Source organism: Acomys minous (genome assembly GCF_964271855.1).
Source record: "Acomys minous genome assembly, chromosome: 16".
NCBI classification, from domain to species: domain Eukaryota; kingdom Metazoa; phylum Chordata; class Mammalia; order Rodentia; family Muridae; genus Acomys; species Acomys minous.
Window position 1 is genome coordinate 14,045,706 of NC_140498.1, and position 15,677 is coordinate 14,061,382.

At 49.9% G+C, this 15,677-nt stretch overlaps 1 protein-coding gene across 2 annotated transcripts in view; it reads right to left on the minus strand.

Moving 5' to 3' along the window:
- The window catches only part of GALNT10 (polypeptide N-acetylgalactosaminyltransferase 10), a 139,488-nt gene that overhangs the window by 49,309 nt on the left and 74,502 nt on the right, over positions 1-15,677 (minus strand). For both annotated transcript variants that reach the window (XM_084761156.1, XM_084761157.1), the window contains exons 3-4: positions 13,851-13,989; positions 3,576-3,742 (exon numbers count right to left, since the gene is read on the minus strand). In XM_084761156.1, coding sequence (XP_084617282.1) covers positions 3,576-3,742; positions 13,851-13,989 — 306 coding nt within the window. The remainder of the gene's footprint in view (positions 1-3,575; positions 3,743-13,850; positions 13,990-15,677) is intronic.

Consider the following 15,677-nt stretch of genomic DNA (forward strand, 5'->3'; position numbering starts at 1 on the left):
AACTTGGTTTGATCCCCAGGCTGTTAGAAAGCCGGGCATGGTGGTGCGTGTTTGTAATCTCAGAGCTGGGGAGGCCGAGGTGGGCGAATCCTGCGGCTCACTGGACAGCCAATCTAGCTGAATAGCAAGCACTAGGACACTTGAGAGGCCTTGTCTCAAAAGCAAACAAACAAAACCACCAACACACAAGGCGATGGGTCCTGAGAAGTGACGGTGAAGGCTTTAATTGTAATTCAGGGTGACGAGGTGACTCAACGTGCTGGCAACAAAAACCCAACAAGCTGAGTTTGGTACCTGGGACCTACATGGCGGAGGGAGAGAAGTGACTTTTGCAAGTTGCCCTGTGCTCAAACTCATGCACACGCACATACACACAACAAGCAAACAAACAAACAAACAGACAGACAAACAAATACAATTAAAAAAAAACCTTAAGTTGTCAACAAGATGCCACAGAAAATCACTTGAGAAGAGGGCTCCAATGAGGGACCCATAAATACATCCGATTCCTGCACCCTGAGTTTTTTGCCAGGCGTTCCCTGCAGGTTTATGGATTTCCTTCATTACAAACTAATTGATATCCCGAAAGTGCTTGAATCTTGGCAGTTCTCTAGGCTGAGTATGAGGGAAAGTGCTCAGGATGTCAGCTAAAGGCGAAGAAAGCCTGCAAGCTAGTGTGTGTGGGGTCTGAGTGACACAGGGATGGATAGGAAAATGTGCAAGCTAGTGTGTGTGGTCACAGTGGCACGACGGATAGAAAGGAGGACCTGAAAGCCTGTGTGTATCACCGTGACGCCAAACAACCCTTACTGTAGATCTAGGGCTTTTGGGATTATGGAAGCAATGCCAGGCGAGGGCTAGCTCCATGCCAAAGGTCATCTGACCACTCTTGGAACACGTGAACAGGGGTGTGCTACCTATAGCATCAGCTGGGCCTGTTTCCCCATCTGTGAGACAGAAGGCTTACTGTGCCGTGGCTGTCACCTCAGTGTGTCAACACTCCAGGCAGCTCACAGTTAATCCAAAAATGCCACTGATTATCCACTTCTCCACGCACAGCTGTGAGCCCTCGGAAAAGATACTGCTGGAAAGTAGGGAAGTTGAGGAACAGAGTGTAAACAGGTCACAGAAAGCCCAGCCCTGTGACCTCCTAGGATGCAGCCACTGAGGACTGATGGGGAGGAGCCACTGTAAGAGGAGCAGCCAAGGGCAGGCCCTGGGGGTGGGGATGGGGAAGGGGGGGGTGGAGGGTGAGAGGTGAGGGGGTTGGGGGGTGGAGTCCCACCGACTCTCTGCTGTTTGCAGGTGCACAAACTCTGAGAGTGGCCGAGGCCTTGGAATAAGTGTGTCAGGAAAGCTGGGAAGGCCACGTGCCCCGGTGGACAGTCACTTGCTCCCTTGGGCCACACGCATCTTTGTGTTGTCTAGTGGAATTCTCTGACCTGAGAGTAGTAAGGCTAAGGCAGGAGGAGGCTGGGATAGGAGGCTGCGAAGAGGAGAGCAGGGGAGAGGAGACAAAGGGTAGTCCATCACAAAGCAGTCAGAAGGAACTGCCGGATGCAGTTGTAATAGCCGGCAGAAACAAGCTTGTATCTGCTCTTCCCTGGGTGAGGCTCCGGGCCCCAAGTGCCTTAATGGTCAGGGTTCCTAAAAGAAAGTCGGTCTTTTTTGTTTGTTTTCAAGACAGGGTTTCTCTGTGTAGCCTTGGCTGTCCTGGACTTGCTTTGTAGATCAGGCTGGCCTCGAACTCACAGGGATCCACCTCCCTCTGCCTCCTGAGTGCTGGGATTAAAGGTGTGTGCCACCACGCCTGGCCCAGGAAGTCGGTCTTAACTATCCCTTTTTACACGTGAGGAAGGTGAAGCGCAGAGGGGGTCAGGTACCTAGGCTAAGGTCACGGAGGAAGTGGGACTCAGGGGGAGAGATGGGAGGCCAACCACTTCCAGGTGTGCAGCTAAGAGCCAGACTAGCTACACGACATGGAAGGCTTCCCACTGCCAACCGCAGGTTCACAGACCTTACTGGATGCCCCGGAAGTGGGTGGCCATGAGTTGGAGGGCAGTCTGTCTGTCTTCGATTTCATTTCTGGCAGCACCTCTGTGTTCCTTCAACCTCCAGGTGAGCTGCAGAGCCAAGAGGCTCTGCAGATGGACACGGTCACATGGTTGGAGGTACACAGACACAGCTTGGCGCCTTGCTGTGCTGGGGTAAACGCCACAGGCAGGCTGGCTTGACATTCGTATTCCATGTGTCCAATCTCCTGTCTCTACCACAGACACAAAGCCTCCCACACAGATAGAATGACCAGATCACTGAGTTCTGACGAAACTACTAGAAAAAGAAGACTAAGCTTGACAAGAGGAGGTTGTGCCTTTAACCCAGCAACTTCCACAGGTCTCAGCAGCCATTTTGTGACCAAGAAGAAGAGGAAGAGGCATTAATTGTCTGTTTTTTACTTTTTTCTTTCTTTCTTTTCTTTTTTTCTACAGCTCTTAGTCCAGTTAGTTTTTACTGCCAACTTGACACAGCTTAGAGTCACCTGAGGAAAGGGAACCTCACCTGAAGAGCTGGTTGGGCAGGTTAGTCTCTGTGCCTGTCCTTAGGGCACTGTCTGCATTGCTAATTGATATAGGGAGGGCCTTGGCCCACTGTGGGTGGTGCTAGCCCTAGGCAGGTGGACCTGGGGTGTTATTAGGGATCAGGCCAGTAAGCAGCATTCTTCCGTGGTCTCGCTCCATCTCCAGACTTGGCTTTCTTCAGGGATGAACTGTGACCATAAAACTAATCGCTTTCCTCCCTCAAGATGCTTTGGGTCATGGTGTTTATCACAGCAATGGAAAGCAAACTGGGCCGGCCCACATATGTGAAATATGCCTGTTGGGGGACGGTCTGATGTATTTTAATGCTAACTACTACTTACTGTCTCTGTGACCTACTTTTCTTTTGCTTAATAAAAAGCCATCCCACCTGGGCAGGGCAGGAGATAGGTGGGGCTAGGAGAGAGAGAGAGGAATTCTGGAAAGAAGAAAGGACTGCCACCATGAGAGAGGAGAGAGACCTAGCGAAGAGAGGAAGGCCGCCATGGGTTAGCTGGAGGAGAAGCACATGGCCAACGGCGTGGATGGAGAATCCAGCCCAGATGAAGAACATGAGCAAGTATTTGGGATTATGGATGGGAGGTAGCTTGATAGAAGTTATTAGAAGCAGATGGCATGGGATTGAGACAGGGATCCCACACCTGCCCCACTATGGGAGGCAATTTAGAGGATTGATATCTGCCCTGCCCCAGGTTAACTTGTAAACAGGTAGATGGGGAAGTGAACGGATCCGTGCCTCGTACCAGCTGCTATCACCCACCTAGCTTTCTGTTTTACACAATTGAATGCATTTCCAAACTCGACAAAGGGACATTAAAATAAGAGCTGTTGCTGGGATGCTGTGAGCGTGAAATAACATCAAGTGTAAGGAATAAGGTCTGCGTTGAGTAAATAGGGAATTGTATACCACACTTCTGGAGAACTCCTCTGTGGGCAGCACCCCTCCGTCAGCACGGAGCCAGGGTGGGTGAGGCCTACCTCGGTCACTGAAGTCATCGACCAACACGATCTCCGCCACCAGCTCTGGGGGCGAGCGGTTGAGCACGCTGTGAACGGTGCGCAGCAGTGAGGACCAGCCCTCATTATGGAAAGGGATGATGATGCTGGTGTTGGGGAGTGTCTCCAGGTAGTGCTTGCTGTTGCAGCTGGCGGGAGACACGAGAGGAGAAGGCAGGTGTTATTCAGAGCCACCGTTCAGCAAGGGACGAAGATGCGGCATCAGGCTAAATGGGAGTCCTGTGTCCTTTCCAGCCACTAGGGTAGGAAAGAGAGGTAGAGAGACCTCAGCCGCTGCAGGACGGTGTCCCACAGTGTCCTATTTCCACCACGAGCAGAGTGGGCTCTGTGTAAAAGACCCTTGTCTTTGTATGAAGTCAGGTTTACACACATACACACACACACACACACACACACACACACACACACACACACACACGAATGCTGTGCCCCTTCCCCCCCCCGCCCCCCCCACTACTGTGAGACTTGTAATCACTGAGATTTGTTTTGGTCTTTGTTCTTGACACAAAGCCCCAAACCCCTGTGTTTCCTGAGAAGATGCCCTGGGAGACGCTTTGGTTTCTGATTCTGGCTCCTAATGGCTACAGACTACACACACAGCCAGTTCCAGGACTGTCAAGATTACACAGTGAGACACTGTCTCAGAAAAACCAAAGAGAGGGTTGGCTAGTTAGTTGGTGTTCGAATTTCCCTGGTCATATGTTCTCCTCTAGTTGGCTGGTTTAAAGGAAGATCAAAACCAAGGCTGCACACTGTGGCCATGTCGCTCTGGTGGCCCATCCTTCCCCTATAAGTTGTGTGCTGAAGACACCAGGGGTCACTTTTGTCCCAGGATCTGCAATGGTCTACATCTGGCTATCTGTATCTCTTTATACAGGACATCTCTGTCCCCTCCGTTTGGGGTCTGTAAGCTGACGTAGAAGCTTTACTTAATTAAATCAGACATCCGTGCACTCATGCAAGCTCTTCAGAGAAGGCCATACACACACACACATTAGTAGGCACACTGTCCATTTGTGGATTCCTCAGATAACACACACATACACACTCACCCCCAATGCTATCTACAAATAGATAGTTTTACTTAATTTCCAACCTAAAAGCCATTTATTTATTTATTTGCTTATTTATTTATTTATTGTCTGATTGTTTTGGCTAGAGACTGAAAAGCAATACTGGCTAGATGTGGTGAGGGCAGACATCTTGTCCTGCACCTGATCTTAGGGGACGGCGGGGTGGGGTGGGGTGGGGTGGGGGGGTGGGGGGGGAGACAGGGACGGACCTTTCATCCTTGAGTGTAATGTTAATGTAGTTTTTTTTTAGCTCCCTGAAGTTATGGATTTTGTCAAATGCTCCCCCCAACTCCCCCACCCCCTGCCCCCACATTGACTGACATTTGTCTTTTTTGTATTAGTACAGTGCATCATATTGAATGGTGTTCCTATGGTAAACCAACCTTGCATCTCTGGGATAGCCCACCTGGCCACAGTACACAATCCTTACATAATGCTCAATTTTGTTTACTGGTTCTTTTGTTGTGGAGTTTTGCATCTATTTCATCAGGAATTATATCGACATATATGCATATATCCCTTTATTTACATTTATATAAATATTTTTAGTTTGCTCTATTGCATTTAGTTCGTTAAAACTAGGCTATTGGTGCTAAGGCGATGGCTCAGCAGTCGAAAGCGTTTGCTGTTCTTTCAGTGGGGTTGGTTCCCAGTAGTCACAGCAAGTGGCTCATAATCCCAACTTAAGCTCCAGGGGGGTTCCAACGCCCTCTTCTGGCCTTTTCAGGTACCAGGCATGCACATACAAACTCGTAGGCACTCAACGCGTATACCTAAAACAAACAGACAAACCAAAAAACCCTACCCAGGTTCTTAACATCAATGTAATTATGTGTAAGTCTTTTGCCCTACAAAATGCAATACTGTCAGAAAAAGCAATTCCAGTATTACTAGTAGCAATATCATTACATATTTTTTTCTATAGTGTTTGTTTCAGCTTCAGTTTTGAAGCTAACTGGGCGATTTGCCTCTGCATCTCTTTCTCTAGTTACATGTGCGTGGGACATGCGGGTTCACTCATTATATTTAGTTGTTTATCTTTAGGGCTTGCGTTTTAATTTTTCATTTACATCTAGTCATGTTCATATAATATTTGAAGCGTGCAGTTCCAAGGCCAACTCTAAACGGGGTGATTCAAAGATTTCTGCCTTTTATTAATGTCCCCTCATCTAGTTTTCCCCTCTCCCAGGAGGCCACGGTACTTTGTGGCTAATGGCTACACTGACTTTTTTTTTTTTTAAAGTATAAACAGCTGCAGATATAAACTGCTGGCCTCTCAGTTCTTTCTTCACATCTTTATTTTATTTTAGATTTATTTATTTGTTATGTATACAGTGTTGTGCCTGCAGGCCAGAAGAGGGCACCAGGCCTCATTATAGATGGTTGGGAGCCACCGCGTAGTTGCTGGGAATTGAACTCAGGACCTTTGGAAGAGCAGCCAGCGCTCTTTAACCTCTGAGCCATCTCTCTCCAGCCCCCACACCTTTATTTATTTATTTTTTTTATTGGCTGTTACACCGTGGAAACCATACCCCATGATATACCACGCTCCCTTGGGTTTCCCTTGCTACAGTTTTCCAGACTTTCCTTTGGTGTGTGTCTCTCTCTGTATGTCTGTTGAAGGCAAAGCTGGCTGTTTTGAGGCTGACTGGCTGGAGAGCTCTTAGGACCCCAGCTTCCCCAGCGTGCTCCCGTTCCAGCTCCCGGGTGCTGGGCTTGCAGGCATGAAGACACGCCCATCTTTTCACATGGGTGCTGGAGATGCAGACTCCAGTGCTCACACTCGCATCGCAAGTGCTCTCATCCACTGAGACGTCTGCCCAGCCCACTCTAGGTGTTTAAGAAGAGGGTGAGTCCATCCTGGGGAACAATATCCACCATTCTCTCAGCTTAAGATTGCTCTACAACAACAACAACAACAACAACAACAACAACAACAACAACAACGCAGGGCGTAGTAGTGCACGCCTTTAGCCCCAGCACTCGGGAGGCAGAGGCAAGTGGACCGCTGTGAGTTTGAGGCCAGCCTGGTCTACAAAGCGACTCTAGGACAGCCAAGGCTACACAGAGAAACCCTGTCTTGAAACCCCCGCCCCCAAATAAATCGTAAGTTAATTTATTTGCTTTACAATAAACTGTTTTGCTTCAGGAGAGCAGAGGGATGCGAAGAGGGAAGCAAGGGGAACAGAGAAGGCGGGTGTTCTGCCTGGACCAGCCACCTCAGTAGACCTGGGGGCTTGCAAGAACACTAACTCTCCAGCCCATCACAGACCACCTGCTCAAGAGCCTCTCAGGGTGGGGGCCCAGCAGTTTGTTCTTAACAAGCAAGTATTCTGGGGGATTCTGCTGCTCACACAAGTTCTGGGGTCAAATTCACAACACCACTACAGAAAGGTTTCCTGAGACGCCGAGGAGAACAGTGTGGATGGTGACTTGAGAAGTGCTGGAGGGGGGGCGCGTGTAAGGAGATGACACTACCAGTCGGTTAGGGGAGGAAGGAGGAGGAGCAGGAAAAGAAGGGGACCAGGGAGGGAACCATAGCTTCATGATGGGCTGACACCTGTGGAACACTTTCCAATAGAAACTCTGACATGACTCAGCCCAGGGCAGACCAGGTGGGAAGGAAGGCCTGAGAACTGAGGGAGGCAGCCCCTTAGAGTCCCACTGACGTGGCAGTCCAGGGGGTGACATCACTGGGCTTGAAGCTCCGAAAGGAAAGAAGCACAGGACAGCGCACCGTTCCTGAGGACTATCACACAGTTATGGAAAGGAGCTGACAAACATGAACATGACACATGGAACAAAAGAAGCTACGTGTAGAATAAAACCAGCCCAATCCCATTGTAAAATCGAATGAAACAGTAAGCTCACACACGTCTCTATATATTATGAGCAAAGGCCAAATGGTTTGCGCAGAGCTTGCCTCTCACTATGTGGGGAGTTGGAGTGGAAGGCTGCTGGGCCCCCCACTTCCACCCCAAGCCAAATGTCGAGAGGAGAACTTGCCACAAAAAGGGGCACTGTGTTCTATTCCTAAACTCAGCTGCTTAGCTTGTCACCACACTTCCCTGCTACCATTGAAGATGGTAGGCGGGGTGTGGGGGTGGGGTGGGGGGTTGGGGGGAGGTGGAGGGGGTGTCACAGCCCATCACTGAGGGAAGTCTGAGTAGGAATTTATGCACAAACCATGGAGGAATGTTGCTTGCTGGCTTGCTCACAGGCTCCTGCTTAGCTAGCTTCCCTGGACCACCTGCCTAAGGAATGGTAACGCCCACAGTGGGCTGGACCCTCCTACATCCATTAACAATGAAGGCTTGCCCACAGGGCCAACCTGATGAAGATAGACAGATACTCAACTGAGAGTCTCTTTTTGGGTGCTTCTAGGCTGCGCCAGAGTGACAGTTAATGCTAACTGGGAGAGGTGACCGGTGTCTTCATCGTCTCTTCGTTCTTTTCTTTTACCTTAAACTCTTTCAAGACCAACCTCACTTAAAATCCCACTCATCCCTAACCAGTCCAACCGGATTCCAACTGCCTGCTTCTGGGTAGGTGTGTATCGTCTTCAGTGTGGCCTAGGAGAGGCAAGTGGTGAGTATAGTGGCCATGCTTGCTGGACTTTCCAGGCAGAACCTACTCAAAGTGCTAGTCCGAGGACCCTCAGCCATTACCAAGTAAAGACTATAAACCCCTCCCCCTCTGTGAGACCTGTGCCTCTATCCCTAGGGGATGCAAAGACAAAAGGAGTCAGGCCATGCTGTGATCTGCCCTACTAGCTGTGCTGACTTTAGCCAAGAGCCCCTCCCCTACGGTTCAGTCTGCATGATGATGCAGGGAGAGGGGGCTGGAAGCACACTGTGACCCAGAAGTAACCCACCCAGTGGGCCCACACACAACAAACGAAAATGTGGCAAATGGATGCTTTCATCAAAGATGAATGGATCGTCCATTTCTAGAAGATTCAGGAAATGCCTCTGTAACGTGAAAACAATAAGACAACAACAGTGGAAAAACTCCAAACTCACACATACCCCTCCCCCATGGCTGGCGTGGTTGTGGGTAGTTTTTTAGCCAGCATGTATAGTAGGTGATATATGCTTGTTTGGAGTTTTAGCTGACAGGTAGCCATTTTGGCTTGTAAGCTGTCGGTCTGCACAGTTTTCAACCCAAGGGCTGAGCCTGCTGAAATCTGGCTCAAAAACCGGGATGGGGGGTGGGGGAGGGGAGGGAAGTCAACTGGAGATATTTTATTGGCTGCTGTTTTACTTCAAGGTTCGTGAGCCTTTGAATTTTGATATTGGGTCCAATGGATCAATAACTGCTATCTTAAAATAACACCCCGTGGTTCAGAAGGAAGTTGTTTTTGCTTTAGAGGAGAGCTGACCTAGGTCTCCTGAGAAGGTGGAGGTGCTGAAGAGGAACCCCAGCTTCCTTTCTAGTGCAGACACACCCTTGCCCATACGCTCTCTGCCCATAGCTGCCTCTGTAACTGACTATCACAGAAGGATGGGTACATCCCGCCCAGCTGCAGCCAGAATCCCACATCGGGGTGCTTCTGGCGTACGCATTCTAAAGGCGCCCCTCAAGCTTGCTTTACCACACGAATCGTATTGAAAGGATGAGGTCTGCTCATCAGTACTGTGTCTTCTAAACCTGTCTCTAGTGTGCAGAAGTCTAACCAGCTTCTCTGGACAGTGGCAGTGAGGGTGAATGTGGACTCTAGGAAAATTTGGCAGAGGTGGTGAGTTGGGCCCTTTGCCGAGCTCTGAAGCCTGAAAGCAAACTCTTTTAGTTGTATTTTTGTCTCTGAGATGACCTTGCCCAGAAGCTACCTTTGAGTGGAGAGGGTCTGGATCAGTGGTCTTCAACTTTTTTATCTTATTTCTTTTTTAAGTGAATAGTCCAGGCTGGCCTTGAATTCGTGATCCTCCTGCTTTCACCTTCTTCAGCAAATCTATTGACATGCACCTCAACTGGCAGTTCTCAACCTTCTAAATACTGCGACTCTTCCTCCTCCTCCTCCTCTTCTTTTTTTGGTTTTTCGAGACAAGGTTTCTCTGTGTAGCCTTGGCTGTCCTGGACTTGCTTGTAGACCAGGCTGGCCTCGAACTCACAGCGATCCACCTGCCTCTCCCTCTCAAGTGCTGGGACTAAAGGTGTGCGCCACCACGCCCGGCAATGCTGCATCCCTTTAATACAGTCCTCATGTTGTAGTGACCCCCAACCATAAAATTATTTAGTCGCTACTGCACAACTGTAATTTACAGTTGCCATGCAATTTGGAGATGTTCAAGCCACTATTTTCCTTCTCTTTGCCATAGATTCCAATTACACACGTTAGAAAGATGAAATTTGTCTAGGACTTCATACAGTTTTCACTTTTGAAAACTTTTATGCTTTTTTTGGGGCAGTTTGTTTTGCTGTGCCTTCAAGTTCAGTAACATTTGCCCCTGCCATAGCTAATCCACCATTACCCTACGTGTATTCCATCTCAGACACAGTGGGTTTTATTTCTGCGGTTTGGAAACTGGAGAGATGGCTCCGCAGTTACGAGTGTTCACTGCTCTTGCAGAAGAACCGGCTTCAGTTCCCAGAACCTTCTTGGCAGCTCACAACCACCTGTAAGTGTAGACCCCAGGGATCTGATGTACATCCACTCCTGCACTCCGAGGGCACCGGTCACCTACATCCATGGAGTATACACATACATGCAAACAAAAGACTCAAACACACTAAATTAAAAAAAATGGCATTTCTAGAATTTGAGTCTTTCTATATTGATTCTGCCTCTACTTAATTTTATACACAGACCATGGCTGCGTGTGGCACTGCACCTACCTCCTCACAAAGGCTGAACTGTGAGCTTTCCCAGCCTGCATGGAGGGAAGAGGAACGGTATCCACCTTCAGTGGGATTTCACTTGTCTTCCTGCGTGATTCATTTCCAAGATACACACTGAACAATACGCCACTGATGGCCTCTCTGCAGACAGCCCCGGCTCTCTCTGTGTGCCTGGGGATCCACCAGTTTCCGCCCCACTGTTCCCACTGTTAGTGATTAAGGCGTGTGCCATCACACCTAGCTTTTATGTGGGCGCTGGGGATTTGAACTCAGGTCTTCATACTTGTGCTGCCAGCACTTTACCAACTGAGCCACCTCCCCAGACCACTTCATTTTTATTAGTGTGTGTAATACAACTGTCAGAGGTAACAAGCTTTGCCTTCCTTTTCATTTGGACTCTGTAACCTGTTGGGGTTGTAAAGAGGCTCCAGAGAGCCGGGTGGCCCGTTACAATAATCTGTACGATCTCTCTCTCTCTTTTTTTTTTCCGTAAGACAGGGTCTCTCTGTGTAGCCTTGGCTGTCCTGGACTCACTTTGTAGACCAGGCTGGCCTCAAACTCATAGCAATCTGCCTGCCTCTGCCTCCCGAGTGCTGGGATTAAAGGGGTGCGCCACCACGCCTGGCTAATCTGTATGTTCTTTTGAGGAAATTCAGCATATATCATAAGTTAACCATGTTAATACAGAAGGAAGTCAAGAGGGGCATGGGAATGGGGATGTGGCAGACAAAGATTCCATTCATGTCTACTTCCCAAAGTTCCTGAGGGAGCAGGTGGTAGCCGCAGGTCGCTGTCATCCTCATCCTGCTTAGCTTTGCACCAGGGAACTGACCTCCCAACTGCACGCATCCGGGAGGAGCCAACAGATCCCACTCACTTCTGCAGTCCAGGCTCCCTTGTGTCGCCCGCCTTGGGTCCTGAAGAGCCTCTATGTTCGGTTGCCAAGCAGCCGGGCTGGGTCCCCCAGCGAGCAGGGAGAGCGGGCCAGCCCACCAGCCAGCCTGTGTTCACACTCACTGGGCTGGAGGTGCAGAGGGCAGGCCTGCTCGGAGCCAGCTGGCCAACATGCTAGCCCGACAAGTTGGGGCCAAAACTGCCTAGCTCCTGTTCTCCGTGGGTGTGTGTCCCCGGGGCAGCTTCTGGTGCGAGCAAAGGCTACTGGTATAAACAAACAGCCCCTCCATCCTGCGCTTGCCCTGCTGTCGCCAAGATTTAGTGTGACGGGATAAAAGGCAAGCGGGAACCCCAGCTCTTGCCTGAGAAGTTGTTTAAGCTAAGAGAAACAGAAGGCAGCACGCTGCTCCACCTCTAATTTACTCATGTGTTGCCACTGTCAAACCGCAGCAGAGTCTTCCCCCTCTGGGGAGAGGGGAGGTCTTCCAGGTAGCCATCTCCTCGCTGCTGGAACTCAGCTTCCACACTGTAAAGCGCAGGTGTTACATGTGCTCAAAACACCAGCCACCAGGAGGCTAGCTGGGTGGACAGGCTGCTAACAGAGGTGCCACAGGCCTCCTGAGCTCAGACTCCCGCCTCCCAAGCTGTGGGCACACTTCGGGGCAGCATTCCTAATGTGAAAGAAAAATGACATTTAAAAACAAGAAAGCCCGTGGGAGATCGCTCAGCCAGCAAAGGCGACGGCTGCCACGCACCTGAGTTTCATCCGAGGAACTCACACGGCGGGAGGAGAAAACTGACTCCTGCAAGCTGGCCTCTGACCTCCACAGGCATGTTATGGCATATGCATCCTCACACACATACATATACAGATGGAATTAAAAAAAAAAGATTAAAAAAAAGAGAGAGAGAAAGAGAAAGAAAGCAAATCGGGCAGATACCGTTCTCAACTTTGGACCGTTCAGCTGAGGAGGATTTTCGTATTCCATAATCAGACAACATCGGCCACGGAACCTACTTCCTCCTCAGCGTCAGTGCAGCATTCAGTGAGTTACATGAGCCGGGCCTGACGACAGTGGCCTGTCACCCCAGTTATTCGGGAGGCCGAGGCAGGAGGACAGAGAGTTGAAGGGCCACACCAGGAAAATAGTGAAGATATGGTTCATTCTTCTGTTCCTAGGAGCTCGTGGTGGCGGAAGGCTGGGACAGGTGGTGTAGTTTCTTCCAGCCACAGCAGTCAGTGTTCCTGGTGTTGGGCGCAGGGTTTGCTCCGATAATGTTCGTTCACTGTCAGCTCACTGTTCTGAACCCAGAAACACCAGTGCCGCTGAATGACGCTCTCATATGTCAATGGAAGATTCCAGAGCATCACGGAAGACCATGAAGCAGACAGTAAAGTAAGTTCTACAGGCAAGCACTCTGGGTCCTCCTTCTGTCCCCTCTGGGCAAGAGACCTTGGTGTAAGGGGCCTAGCAGTCCTGTCTTCTAAGTGAGGCTTCCCAGATGTGTGGTTTCCTCTTGTACCCTGAGCAAGCCTCAGAGTCAGTCACCTGCAGGGCTCCTGAGGGCACTGACAGTGGATAGACTCCATTACTCAATACAGTCAATCTGAGTGGAGGCCTAAGACTCGGCTGGAGAGAGAGCCCAGTGGGTGACGTGCATGTTGAACGAGGCTGAAGACCTGGGTTTGCTTTCCTAGAACCTACATAAAAGCCAGACATGGGCGGGGCATGGTGGCACACGCCTTTAATCCCAGCACTTGGGAGGCAGAGGCAGGCGGATCTTGGTGAGTTCGAGGCCAGCCTGGTCTACAAAGTGAGTCTAGGACAGCCAAGGCAACACAGAGAAACCCTGCCTCGAAAAACAAAAACCAACCAAACAAACAAAAAAAGCCAGACACAGTGGTGGACTGAGATGGGGGAGAGAGGAGAACTTCTAGGAGCCAGCAGCACTTAGCCTGCTGTATACGTGGTGAGTAACAACAAACAGACCCTGTTCAAACAAGGCAGAAGGGAAGGACGGACAGCAGAGGTTGTCCTCTGGCCTCAATGTGTGTGTGTGGCACAGGTGCCCACACACACACACACACACACACACACACACACACACACACACACCACCCCACATGTATAACAAATTCCCAGGTGAACTGACGTCACTGTTCTGCAGACACCCTGAGAACTGCTGGCTCTTACACGACACCCTAAGTGGCAGATCACAACAACTGCACCACCCCTGGCCATGCCAGCTCCCAGTTGCAGAGAGCCTGATCACTCGAGCCTCTGCCGGGGATGGGGGTGGGAAATCTGCTCCATAAGAGGCCGGCAGCACCTCATGTAAATACTGTTCGTTTGTTTGTTTGAATGAGTTCACAACCCAGCGCAATGGGCAAAATCCTTAGATAGCAGAATAGGAGAGGTGTGCCACTCACTTTGGGTGCCGAATATCGGGGAGGGAGCGGTTCAGGGAGATTTTATCACTGACGTAGATGTTAAATCCATTTTCTCGGTATGCCTGGTCCACTCTCTCGGCATCGGTCATGGGGTAAGGCTTCCCCTGTTCGCCATTTCCTAGAGGCAGAGAGCAAATTCAGTGTTGCTGGTTTACCTCACACCGACAAGGGTTAAGAACGGGGGTAGATAAAGCCTTACGCCTGGGGGCTGGGAGAGATGGCTCAGCCATTAAGAGCACTGGCTGCTCTTGCAGAGGACTCCGATTTGGGTCCTAGCACTCCCATGGCGGCTCACAACCACCTGTGGCTCCAGCTCCAGAGATTGGATGCCCTCTTGTGGCTGACATAGGCACTGCAGACTCACGGTACGCAGACTTAACGTGCAGGCAAAGCACTCATGCGTGTAACATAAAAACACCTAAAACTTAGAAAGGAAATCTTATGCCTAGTCATGGGACGTATTAGTCACTTCTGCGTTATGTGCTGAAGGGACTGAGGGAAGCAACTTAATGGAGGAAGGATTTATTCAAGAAGATTCTGTCCATGTCATGTGGGTCTGCACTTTCCCGGCCTGTCGTGAAACAGAACACAGTGGCGGCAGAAGTTCATGAAAGAGGCTGTTTGGCTCAGGGGTGCAGGAAGGAGAGAGAGAGAGAGAGAGAGAGAGAGAGAGAGAGAGAGAGAGAGAGAGAGAATACAGGAAGAGGCCAGAGTGAGATTCAGCCCCAAGGACACCCCCAGTGCCGTCCATCCATCCCAGTGTTCCAGTTTCTTCACAGAGGTCCCACCTCCTACTTTCGTCTCGTCCCAAATTATCACTGAATCAGTTTCATCAAAGTCACTCATTGGTTCCAAACCCTTGTGGTGGTGTTCTGGAGGGCTTCTGAGGATCCAGCCACACCTTCTGGAATCTTCTCTCTCATCCAAGGGTTTCTTCAGAAAGCAGACAGGCCACTCACTGCTCTCACAAAAAAAGCCAAACCCTCTTCCTCCCTCTGCCACTTAGACACTGGAGACAACCTGGCTACAGGCTTGCACTGTGGACAACTGCTAGATCACATATTAACTAAGCCTGCTTCCAGGCTGTGCAAGGAAGCCTCTCAGCATGGACACCATGGCTTGTCTGTCAAGAACGAAGACTTCCTCTTCAGGCCCCCACTATACCATCTTGGTCAGCAATAAGTCTCTTCTCTTGAAGAACAGTTTGTCCTGGTGTCTTTATCCTAAACCCATGCCTTCTCGACTTGCTCCCCGTAACCTCATAGTCAGGTCAGAGCTCCAAAAACTGGCTGCGCTCACAGACAGACCAAGAGTGAGACCTACTAATTAATCTTCTGGCACTTCTCGAAAAAGCCTAGACAACCAAGGTTTAAAAGAAAAACATTTTCTTCTTCTTTCTTATTTTAATGATGTGGGGGTTGGAGAGATGGATCAGCAGTCCTTCTCACAGAGGACCCGGGTTTAGGTGATAGTGCCCATATAGGGGTTTGTGGCAATCCCTAAGTCCAGTTCTGGAGGATCGGGCGCCCTCTTCTGGCCACCTCAAGCACCAGGCAGGACACAGCAATACACATACATACACGCAGCTGAAACACTCACACACATAAAATGAAATAAATAAATCTAACTTTTAAAAAGTGTGTGTGTGTGTGTGTGTGTGTGTGTGTGTGTGTGTATGTATGTGTGTCTGTGTGTGTGAGTGCAGGTGCCCATGGAGGCCAGGAAGGGGCATCAGATCCCCAGAGCTGTAGTTGTAAGGCAAGTTGTAAGCTACAGTGAGAGCTGAGACCAAACTCGTATCTCTGG